This window comes from Aquarana catesbeiana, linkage group LG06, assembly GCF_042186555.1.
Source record: "Aquarana catesbeiana isolate 2022-GZ linkage group LG06, ASM4218655v1, whole genome shotgun sequence".
NCBI lineage: Eukaryota > Metazoa > Chordata > Amphibia > Anura > Ranidae > Aquarana > Aquarana catesbeiana.
Genome location: NC_133329.1, coordinates 397,623,887 through 397,636,709, shown reverse-complemented (window position 1 = coordinate 397,636,709; position 12,823 = coordinate 397,623,887). Strand labels below are relative to the sequence as shown.

Sequence of the window (12,823 nt, the reverse complement as noted above, 5' to 3'; positions counted from 1 at the left end):
CCCCGGCTCGTGTCTAGTGATAATGGGAGCAGTGGCATCGCTCAAGGGGGGGCAAGGTGGGGTGCGGCCCACACTGGGTGACAACTGCCAGAAAGGTGACACCGGGGCCGCTGCTACACAGTGCACTATATTGTATGCACTTGCAGAGCTGCAGCGGAGCGATGGGAGCGGGAAATGTAGCCGTGCGAGGGAGGCTGCCTATAACACTCCCCAGTCAGTGAAGCTAACCCTCGGGGATCTTTAATATCTCCTTCACCTCCCCAACCTGCCCTATACCTCCCCAACCTGCCCTATATCACCCCAACCTGCCCTATACCTCCTCAAACTGTCTTATACCACTACAGCCTGCCCTATACCACCCCAACCTGCCCTATACCACCCCAACCTGCCCTATACCACCCAACCGGCCGCATATTACCCAACCTGCCCTAGAATGAATCCAGAGATGGACAACAAAATGGTGAAAGGTCTAAGGGATGAAACATATCAGGAGAGACTTCAGGAACTTACAGTCTGGAAGAAAGAAGGGAAAGGATGGATATGACAGCCTTTAAACTTATAAAAGGGGGCGAATAAGGTTCAGGGGGGCCGGATTTTCAATATGAAGCCAAGTTTAAGAACACGGGGACATGGTCTCAAACCAGATGAAAGAAAGTTCTACACTAATCTTAAAGACTTGGAACAGACTTTCAGAAGAGGTAGTGAGTCAGTCAACAGTCAGCCCCTGTTCACATTAGAGCGACTTGTCATGCGATTTGACAGGTCAAATCGCATGACAAGTCACATCCTATTGCCAACGATCACTTTGTTCAAATCAGTGCGACGCCGACTCGTGCAAATTGGATGCGGTGTAAAACGCATCCAATTCGCATATATGTGAACCCAGCCTAAATCTCCCCTAATGTGTTTAACATTACTGGGTATATAATTCTCCAGATTTGCATCCCTGCACCATATCGTTTTTCCACCATATTTTCATCAGTATAAAAAAATCTATTTCAAAGCATGTCTAACATAGATTTAGAATAGCCGTTTCGTTGTTGGGGTGTCAATCTAGTTAACCACTTCAGCCCCGGAAGGTTTTACCCCCTTCCTGACCAGAGCACTTTTTACAATTCGGCACTGCGTCGCTTTAACTGCTAATTGCGCGGTCATGCAATGCTGTACCTAAACTAAATTTGCGTCCTTTTCTTCCCACAAATAGAGCTTTCTTTTGATGGTATTTGATCACCTCTGCCGTTTTTATTTTTTGCGCTATACACGGAAAAAGACCGAAAATTTTGAAAAAAAATGATATTTTCTACTTTTTGTTCTAAAAAAAATCCAATAAACTCAATTTTAGTCATACATTTAGGCCAAAATGTATTCGGCCACATGTCTTTGGTAGAAAAAATGTCAATAAGTGTATATTTATTGGTTTGCGCAAAAGTTATAGCGCCTACAAACTAGGGTACATTTTCTGGAATTTACACAGCCTTTAATTTATGACTGCCTATGTCGTTTCTTGAGGTGCTAAAATGGCAGGGCAGTACAAAACCCCCACAAATGACCCCATTTTGGAAAGTAGACACCCCAAGGAATTTGCTGAGAGGCATGTTGAGCCCATTGAATATTCATTTTTTTTGTCCCAAGTGATTGAATAATGACAAAAAAAAAAAAAAAATTACAAAAAGTTGTCACTAAATGATATATTGCTCACACAGGCCATGGGCATATGTGGAATTGCACCCCAAAATACATTTAGCTGCTTCTCCTGAGTATGGGGATACCACATGTGTGGGACTTTTTGGGAGCCTAGCCGCGTACGGGGCCCCGAAAACCAATCACTGCCTTCAGGATTTCTAAGGGCGTACATTTTTGATTTTACTCCTCACTGCCTATCACAGTTTTGAAGGCCATAAAATTCCCAGATGGCATAAAACCCCCCCAAATGACCCCATTTTGGAAAGTAGACACCCCAAGCTATTTGCGTTGAGGCATGTTGAGTCCATGGAATGTTTTATATTTTGACACAAGTTGCGGGAAAGTGACAAATTTTTTTTTTTTTTTTTTTGCACAAAGTTGTCACTAAATGATATATTGCTCACACAGGCCATGGGCATATGTGGAATTGCACCCCAAAATACATTTAGCTGCTTCTCCTGAGTACAGGGATACCACATGTGTGGGACTTTTTGGGAGCCTAGCCGCGTACGGGGCCCCGAAAACCAATCACTGCCTTCAGGATTTCTAAGGGCGTACATTTTTGATTTTACTCCTCACTACCTATCACAGTTTCGGAGGCCATGGAATGCCCAGGTGGCACAAACCCCCCCCAAATGACCCCATTTTGGAAAGTAGACACCCCAAGCTATTTGCTGAGAGGCATGGTGAGTATTTTGCAGCTCTCATTTGTTTTTGAAAATAAAGAAAGACGAGAAAAAAAAATTTTTTTTTTTCTTTTTTCAATTTTCAAAACTTTGTGACAAAAAGTGAGGTCTGCAAAATACTCACTATACCTCTCAGCAAATAGCTTGGGGTGTCTACTTTCCAAAATGGGGTCATTTGGGGTTTTTTTTTGCCACCTGGGCATTCCATGGCCTCCGAAACTGTGATAGGCAGTGAAGAGTGAAATCAAAAATTTACGGCCTTAGAAAGCCTGAAGGCGGTGCTTGGATTTCGGGGTCCCGTACGCGGCTAGGCTCCCAAAAAGTCCCACACATGTGGTATCCCCGTACTCAGGAGAAGCAACAGAATGTATTTTGGGGTGTAATTTCACATATTCCCATGGCATGTTTGAGCAATATATCATTTAGTGACAACTTTGCGCAAAAAAAAATAAAAAAAATAAAAAATTGTCTCTTTCCCGCAACTTGTGTCACAATATAAAATATTCCATGGACTCGACATGCCTCTCAGCAAATAGCTTGGGGTGTCTACTTTCCAAAATGGGGTCATTTGGGGGGGTTTGAACTGTCCTGGCATTTTATGCACAACATTTAGAAGCTTATGTCACACATCACCCACTCTTCTAACCACTTGAAGACAAAGCCCTTTCTGACACTTTTTGATTACATAAAAAAATTATTTTTTTTTGCAAGAAAATTACTTTGAACCCCCAAACATTATATATTTTTTTTAAAGCAAATGCCCTACAGATTAAAATGGTGGGTGTTTCATTTTTTTTTTTCACACAGTATTTGTGCAGCGATTTTTCAAATGCATTTTTTGGGGAAAAAACACACTTTTTTAAATTTTAATGCACTAAAACACACTATATTGCCCAAATGTTTGATGAAATAAAAAAGATGATCTTAGGCCGAGTACATGGATACCAAACATGACATGCTTTAAAATTGCGCACAAACGTGCAGTGGCGACAAACTAAATACATTTTTAAAAGCCTTTAAAAGCCTTTTTCAGGTTACCACTTTAGATTTACAGAGGAGGTCTACTGCTAAAATTACTGCACTCGATCTGACGTTCGCGGTGATACCTCACATGCATGGTGCAATTGCTGTTTACATTTGACGCCAGACCGACGCTTGCGTTCGCCTTAGCGCGAGAGCAGGGGGGACAGGGGTGCTTTTTTTTTTTTTTTTTTCTTTATTATTATTATTTTTTATCTTATTTTTAAACTGTTCCTTTCATTTTTTTTTTTAAATCATTTTTATTGTTATCTCAGGGAATGTAAATATCCCCTATCATAGCAATAGGTAGTGACAGGTACTCTTTTTTGAAAAAATTGGGGTCTATTAGACCCTAGATTTCTCCTCTGCCCTCAAAGCATCTGACCACACCAAGATCGGTGTGATAAAATGCTTTCCCAATTTCCCAATGGCGCTGTTTACATCCGGCGAAATCTAAGTCATAAAATGCTCATAGCTTCCGGTTTCTTAGGCCATAGAGATGTTTGGAGCCACTCTGGTCTCTGATCAGCTCTATGGTCAGCTGGCTGAATCACCGGCTGCATTCTCAGGTTCCCTGTCGAGACAGGAGAGCCAGAGAAAAACACGGAAGACGTTGGGGGGGGGATTCCCTCCCACGGCTTGTAAAAGCAGTCTAGAGGCTAATTAGCTGCTAGGATTGCTTTTACATGAAAGCCGATCGCTGGCTGAAAAGAATGATACCAAGATGATACCTAAACCTGCAGGCATCATTCTGGTATAACTACTCAAAGTCGTGAATGGCGTACCTGAAGACAAAAAAATGATTAACAATAAAGCACAGTAAACGGTAAGGTATAAAAAATTGCATATCTGAAAAGCAAACATGATAAAACATAATAACAATAAAACATTGCAGAATAGAATACAGTAAAAAAGAGCAGAACAATAGAGAGAGAATAGAGAGAGAGAGAACAATAAAACGACAACTATTTTTTTTTTATTTTATATTTTTGTATGTGTTTTTTTTTTTTTTTTTTACACTTTTTTTTGTAACTAACTTTTATAACTGTAACCGGTTCCAGGTTCGGGTCTCTCAAAATGCGATGGCATCTTGGGAGACCCTGTGAAAGTGTGCCTAGTCTGTGCAATGCTGTACCCTACGCTAATACTCAACTAGTGCATGGTAGCGTTCAAAACATTCACCAATGCAAAGACCAGGATTGTCAGGACAGGAGGGACAATAATAGCGGGTGTCACGCCTATATCCGCGCTTGCTGCAGACACGACATCTTTTTTGGGGGGGTTCGTTGGGTAGGGGTACTCGGGAGGACATAAAAATGCCTCTCATGCAGCCGACTGCATTTGGTTGGGGATGTGAATGGGGGAAGTACGGGCGCTGCAGAAGCGGTGGGTTCCCAATTAGGATTGGCGAATGCAGCAGGAAGGGCACTATGGGCACGACGGGCCTGTGTTTGTCTTTTTGGTGGCAGCGGGACACTACTTGTGCTTGCCACCTCACCAGCTTGAACTGCACTTATGGGACTCGCCACGTCACCAAGTGTTACTGCAGTGCTGGTTTGACTACGACCGGGGTGTACTAGGCCGCTGGTGCTTGCCAGTTCACCAAAACGCTACAAAAAAAACTGTTAGCGATCGCAGGGATCAGGCCTGACTCTGCGAACGCTGCGGTTATGCGTTTAGTGTTTTGTAAGTGACAGTGATCGATCGATACTGCACTTGGGTGAGCTGGGCTGGGCCGGGCGGAGGGGCAAAACGCAGGTGCTAGCAGGTATCTGGGCTGATCCCGCTAACACTGCGTTTTTGGGAACCCTAAACTGCTGGGGACGCTAGTATAGATCTGATCGGATCAGATATTGATCTGTTCAGATACTATACCACTAAGGGAGCTGTACGGTGCGTGCGTGGGTGTTAGCGGTGCTGGCGCTAACCTGACGCTGCCTGGGGCTGGTGCTTGCCAGTTCACCAAAACGCTACCAAAAAAACTGTTAGCGATCGCAGGGATCAGGCCTGACTCTGCGAACGCTGCAGTTATGCGTTTAGTGTTTTGTAAGTGACAGTGATCGATCGATACTGCACTTGGGTGGGCTGGGCCGGGCGGAGGGGCAAAACGCAGGTGCTAGCAGGTATCTGGGCTGATCCCGCTAACACTGCGTTTTTGGGAACCCTAAACTGCTGGGGACGCTAGTATAGATCTGATCGGATCAGATATTGATCCGATCAGATACTATACCACTAAGGGAGGCGTATGCTGCGTGCGTGGGTGTTAGCGGTACTGGCGCTAATCTGACGCTGCCTGGGGCGACGCATATCACCGCCGGGCGATCAGGGGGCTAAACCTTTATTCGGTAATAAACGGCGGGTGCCCTGACACTATAAAAAATAAACGAACTAACCAGCGTCACCCGTAACGGTTATACGGTGATCAGTGGTGAAAGGGTTAACTAGGGGGCCATCAAGGGGTTAAAACATTTATTAGGTAGTATATGGGGGTCCCTGTCGCTATAAAACGCTGACGGCGAACCTAAATATTTAGGTCCCTAACTAGCGTCACCAGCGACACTAATACAGCGATCAGAAAAATGATCGCTTAGCGACACTGGTGACAGGGGGTGATCAAGGGGTTAAAACTTTATTAGGGGGGGGTTAGGGGGATATCCTAGACCTAAAGGGGGGTAATACTAACTGCCCTACCACTGTAACTGTCACAAACTGACACCATGCAGTAATCAGAAAAAAAAAAAAAAATACTGCTTGCTGTCAGTTTGTGACAGGGGGGGGGGGGTGATTGGGGGGGGATCGGGGGGCGATCGGGGGGGGATCGGGGGTGTAAAGTATGCCTGGCATGTTCTACTGTGTGTGTGTGTGTGTTGTGCACTTACATGTCTTCTCTCCTCGGCGCTGGGACGGAAACTGCCAAGCCGAGGAGAGATGACATCACATCCTCTGCCTGTGTGAAACTACACACAGGCAGGGGAGGATTCCGATTGGCTGGGAGCGATCGCGAGGGGGGGGCCACGATCGGATGGTCTCCCCCTCGCCTCCCGACGCTCCCAGTCAAATGCCGACCGCCGCTGGCACCGGGGGGGGGTCCGATTGGACCCCCCGCCCGCGGGAGGCAGATCACGTACAGGTACGTGATTCTGCCTGCCCGTGCCATTCTGCCGCCGTATATGTGCGTTAGGCGGTCGGCAAGTGGTTAAAAAAAAAAAGTTCTGCAAACAGCAAGAGCAATAAAGAAGCCTCAATACTGACCCCATCAACCCCCACCAACATTTAATAAGTCATTAACTCATCATTATTAATTGATTATTAATAAATAATCAATTCATATGTATTCATAGTTTTTACCCATTTAATATTACATCTAGACACACAGACACATAGAGTGAGGACAGAAAAAAAAAAAAGACCAAGTGCTCCATCAAGTCGGCACCACTTTTTTCATTTATATTTACAGTATATCTATATTTTTATTTTTTTTTAGTATAGATTTTTTTGCCCCAAGCATTTTTGAGATGCATGTTTGAAAATCTATTATCAGTTATAGACCTCCCATGTTATGTGGAGTCCTACTGAGTGTGTTTTTTTATCAAAAACATTTTTTCCTGCAAATTGCTCAGATCTATCATCTTAACATAACGAAATTCTTCTACTTATATAGATATAATATGACATAATATCATATAGGTATTTATATTATTTATATTAAATATAATCCCCTTCAATTTGCTTCTACAAGTTTCTTAAACAGAGCGAATGCCTAGAAAATGGCCACTATTAAAGCGGTTGTATACCTATTTTTAAAACTTTTACCTACAGGTAGGCCTATAATAAGGCTTACCTGTAGGTAAAAAAAAAATCTTCTAAACCTGTACGGTTTAGGAGATATTCCCCTCGCAATGAGCCGCTGACTGCAGCGGCACATGCGCACAGGGGATTCTTGGCTGAAAGCCCGGCAAACTCCAGACCTTTCTGGAAAGAAGCATGCGCGCGGGAGTGACGACATCGCGGCTCCGGCCACTCACAGCGCCGGAGCCGCGATACCCGGAAGACACGCCGATGGGAATTGTCAGCTCCCTCGGCGTGGACCGGGTGAGATGCCGGCGCCTCGTTCTAAGGTAAGTATCTCATAATGAGCTAGTATGTGGTGCATACTAGCTCATTATGCCTTTACCCTTACAGGTGTAGGGAAAGAAAAAAAAAATTCAGCGGGTTTACTACCGCTTTAAGGAAAAAATGCTGAAAACCATCTGGAATAACAGGGACACCAACGTGCAGCAAATTTAAAACGCTGATTTCAATTAAGAAATAAACAAACAGAAAAAAAAATGTAAATTTAAGCTAAAAAAAAAATCAGTAGTAATTTAACACAGTATGTGCTCCTTAGATAAGATCCCTCAGCAAATACATCTTTCTGTGTAATAAATAAAAATAACTTCTAAAATTCAATGTACTCGTAAATGTTAACTGGATAAAGTTATTAAAAAAAAAATCAGACATAAAATAAAACTATTTTGACAGCCAAAAGTAAGTCGTAAGAATATTTAGAATAATAAAACCATCAAATTCAAGTTTGGACACTTTGAGTGGTTCTGATGGATAAAAAGCAGTATTAAGCTATTGATGCCCGATGTACCCTAACAAAAGCCATTCTGAGATTGGTAAACGTGTCTAAAATTTTATGCAAAATGTAGGAAAATTAAAAGATAAAATAAATATATTTTTGAATTAGTACAAAAAATCTAAATTATACATGTGACATAAAAATATATAAAAATAAATCTATATCCATAGGTAAAAAAAAAAAAAACTGTGTATACAAGAGATAATCTTAGTATATGAATGTAATATTCACCCCATAAGCATATGATATATGCTCCATCAGTTTATAGTCAACACAACATATACATAACAATGCCCCCCCCCAACATCTCAGCCCGGAAACTTCCTAGAAACTTAATTGAATGGATGGTGAGGGGCCCTCTGCAGTAAGGGAGGTGTCGCCTCTTATGGTTACAGGTGCATTTACATTATAAAGCCCAGGGTGGGGATCCCAGCACTATGTATACCTGGCTGCCCCCATACTCACAACACGCCTGACAAGCCATGGATTGCCCACAATATTCCTGGGACCCCCTCTACAAGCAAGTCCCTGAGCCACACAGCATAGACAGGATCCTGGCCAACGTAGAGAGCTGTCCTGGGGAGGCCAACGGAGGCCCCAAAAAGCCCGACACCACTGACGAGCTCAGCAAGAAGAGCAGAAAGAGCAAGAAGAAGAATTATCAACGCTACGCCAAACCACCCTTCTCCTACTTGGCCATGATCGCCCTGGTCATCCAGACTTCCCCCAAGAGGATGCTGAAATTGTCCCAGGTAACCAACCTTCCATTATGGGGCTTCTTGGGGCTTTAGGGCAGCTAAGGGCTGAGGGAGGGGGTGACACTGAGACTAGCTCAGATAAAGGATTTGTCAGAGGGATATTCTTTATTTTCATCGCAAAATTATTCGTTTCTGTTAGGCCTATGAAGGCTGAAAAAATTATACCAATGTTTATCAAAAATAGAAGTTCAAGAAGTTGGGTGAATTGTCAATGTTTTATTTTTTTAGTTATCTTTTTATTTTTAATGTAGGCCCCTGGCTGCCTGTTATATTTGCAGCATATAAAACTCTTATGACTACAGGCTGAATTACAGAAAAAAAAATTGTTTTATTTTCCTCCTCAAATTTTATATATAAATAAAAAATGATCTAAAGCCCAAACTTTTTTTTTTTTTGATGAAGTGGGACCGATTTTTGTTGTTTTTTTATGGAGCAATAAGCCTTATGCTGTCCTTACGTATATCATTTACAGCTGTTCAATTATACCAACTTTTTTCCAAAATACGGAAAGAAAATATAAAGAAAAAAATAATAGAATCACATAAACATTCAGAAAAAAACATAGGATTGTAATAAATTTAAATTTTAAATTTGTATTGTTTGTATTTTTTGTTCATGTAATTTCATTTGTGTGTGCTTTTTTTTTCAAATTTGTGTTTTTTTAATATTTCTACTTTATTTTTTTCTTCCTTTTTTTTTTTTTTGCTTTTTTCATATTGTGTTTTGAGAATACAGTTGATACAATTGATATAATAAATTGAACATATGTGAATAATATATGTAAGGACAGTGCAGCTAAGGCCTTCATTATTATTGCTCTTATTGGGCTTAACCCGTGTTTTGTAATAGTAAATGATTTTATAGAGAGGGGTGCTTTTGCATTTTATTTTAGTCTTTATTGCTGTCTGTGTCCCAGCTGGGGAGATTTACTCTGAGACCTCCCCAAATTATGAAAGTTATTGGAAAAGCCAAAATATTGGGCTGTCAACAAAACAGGGGAAGCCTTCCAATGAAGACAATTGTTCCTGTGGCAAATGTCTAACTTGGGATTTGCCTCCCTTCGGGGAGGTTTCATCTTACTTGAAGGAAAGGGAAAAGAGAAATTTCCTCAATGGGGACACAAAAAATAAAAAATTAAAAAATCTCCACTCCATCCACAATGTCCAAAAAAAAGTTTTGCCTTCAGGTCATCTTTGCCTTCCAAGTTTTGTGCTGGGATCTCAATGGTAACCCTAAAATGCCCCCCAGGACATTGATGTCCCTTTCTCCCATAGATACATACATTTGGCTCCCAACACTAGACTTCAGAAAGTGCTAGCTGCCTCCCCAATTCAATACAAGCATGCACAAAGTGTTCTGTCTATACCCTAACATCACTTTCTACATGCTTAATTTAGGAAGCCTTATACCGCAAATGGACAGGAGGTCTACAGTGATGTCCTCCTAAGTATCTCAGTACAGGTCTCCTGGTTATACTTATATAATGTAAGAGGTATTATGTATCTTGGTTTACGGTCATGTTCATTCACTTACAACTAAACTTTTTTTTTATTGGCAGATCCTCCATGAGATCAGCATCCTCTTCCCTTTCTTCAAGGGGGATTATCAGGGCTGGAAGGACTCAATTCGACATAACCTCTCCTCCAAGGATTGCTTCCGAAAGGTAAGGACTTGTTGCTCCTAAGATGTGATGGCAGTGATGGGCTCTTAAGGCTCTCTACATACTGCAGCCAAGAAAAAAAAAAAACATTTTCAAAAATAGGTGCAGATTCTGAGAAATGACTTTTCTGATCATTATAAATAGGTCACAGGGTTTTGTTACCCTGACCTGTAATAGATTTGTGTGAATCTGCTGTGCTGGCTTACGCCTCTAATGTCTTCTCCCTCTTTTGCAGATCCTGAAAGATCCACTGAAGCCGAAGGCTAAAGGCAACTACTGGACGGTGAATGTGAGCCAGATTCCCGCCGAAGCCATGAAGCTGCAGAACACATCGGTCACCCGCCAGCAAGCCTACCCTCATGACCTGGCTCCTTATATCCTGCATGGACGGCCCTACAGACCTTCCACTTTTCATAACCATCATCCTCCAATAGAAAATACTGCGGCCAGAGCAGAAGCAGAGGCTCAGTCCCCAGTACCAACCCAGCCCCCTAGTGTCCATCCCGCCTCAACTTTCCCAGAGATCTTATGGAACCTTCCAACATCATACACAAATGTGGTGGCCCCTCCCAGCATACACCCTCTGCTGCTTTACCCCAACTTCTCACTATCTCTGTGTAATTACATGCCTTCCCCTTACTCAGGCTCCACCTGTGTGGAGCGGAGGGATATCTACCCTCCCAATGTGAGACTTCAAATGTCCACCCAGCCTAGACCCTCTGAGGCCAGGAATTCCCTGTCAGATTTCCCTCCCAATACAAGAATCTTTGACGTCCCCATATATCCCCCACACGGGAGCTACATGTCACCTCAAAACATGTATGGGCAGCAATTATCTCAAGGTGGTGCTTACGGGCAGCATTTATCTCAGGGTGGTGCTTACGGGCAGCATTTATCTCAAGGTGATGCTTACGGGCAGCATTTATCTCAGGGTGGTGCTTACGGGCAGCAATTATCTCAGGGTGGTGGTGCTTACGGGCAGCATTTATCTCAGGGTGGTGCTTACGGGCAGCATTTATCTCAGGGTGGTGCTTACGGGCAGCATTTAACTCAGGGTGGCGCATATGGGCAACATTTATCTCAGGGTGGCGCATATGGGCAACATATATCCCAGGTCGGGGTGTACCAAGGGTACGGACCCAACGGTTACTGATTGGCCAGATGCTGAGACAAGGCTGGTTTTGGGCCATTCACTTTTGTCCCAAGGACTAGCTGCACTTGAATGCTTACCTGATGACACTGGCACCAGTGGTAATTTAGTCGACTAAAATAACACTATTTTAGTTGACTAAAACAATTCAGATGGCTAAAATACGACTAAAACTGAAATGGCATTTTAGTCAAAAGACAAAGATTAAAACTAAACTGACATTTGCTGCCAAAATTAACACTGGTTGGCACTCAACTCGGCATGTGGCCCAGCGGAGGTGGCACCAAATATGACATACAGTCCAAAGGCATTGGAATTGGATCACATGTATATATGACAATCATTTTGTATCTTGTCTGATTATAGTCAATTGAAATAAATTTGAATTTTTGTTTTACTGAAATTTGGCATCAGTGTTGTAATTGTCCACATGGGTATCAAGATTAGAACTAGTAAAATAGTCTGAAAAATGTATATATCAACTGTATAGTCTAGTTCTTAAAGGGTCAATCCACCCAAAAGTGACATTTCAGTATTTGTCTAATGCTGGTGAATTAATTGCCCTGACAGGGTCTTGTATCTCCCGATTTTACACACTTGCTGTCCCCATTATAAAGGGTTCCCAACTTCCCACCATCCCGGCACCATTTTTAATTTATTTTATGTTATGGAGAATGTGACAGAAGGCATCAAAACACAAATGTGTTATATATGAGATTTGTAACAAAATAATTTCCATCTTTATATAGATTCCTGCGGGTGAATTGGTTGTATTCGGAATTCCCCGGCTCGTGTCTAGTGATAATGGGAGCAGTGGCATCGCTATGGGGGGGCAAGGTGGGGTGCGGCCCGCACTGGGTGACACCTGCCAGAAAGGTGACACCGGGGCCGCTGCTACACAGTGCACTATATTGTATGCACTTGCAGAGCTGCAGCGGAGCGATTGGAGCGGGAAATGTAGCCGTGCGAGGGAGGCTGCCTATAACACTCCCCAGTTAGTGAAGCTAACCCTCGGGGATCTTTAATATCTCCTTCACCTCCCCAACCTGCCCTATATCACCCCAACCTGCCCTATACCTCCTCAAACTGTCTTATACCACTGCAGCCTGCCCTATACCACCCCAACCTGCCCTATACCACCCAACCGGCCGCATATTACCCAACCTGCCCTAGAATGAATCCAGAGATGGACAACAAAATGGTGAAAGGTCTAAGGGATGAAACATATCAGGAGAGACTTCA

The 12,823-nt window shown here is 42.8% G+C and overlaps 1 protein-coding gene across 1 annotated transcript; it reads left to right on the top strand.

Annotated features, from left to right (window-relative positions):
- Positions 1-7,028: 7,028 nt before the first annotated feature.
- LOC141148082 (forkhead activin signal transducer 3-like) lies at positions 7,029-12,344 on the top strand. Its single transcript, XM_073635235.1, has 4 exons — positions 7,029-8,765; positions 10,330-10,434; positions 10,667-11,333; positions 12,331-12,344. Exons 1-4 carry the CDS (start codon positions 8,496-8,498, stop codon positions 12,342-12,344), a joined length of 1,056 nt encoding a protein of 351 aa, XP_073491336.1. The 5' UTR covers positions 7,029-8,495.
- Positions 12,345-12,823: the final 479 nt, after the last annotated feature.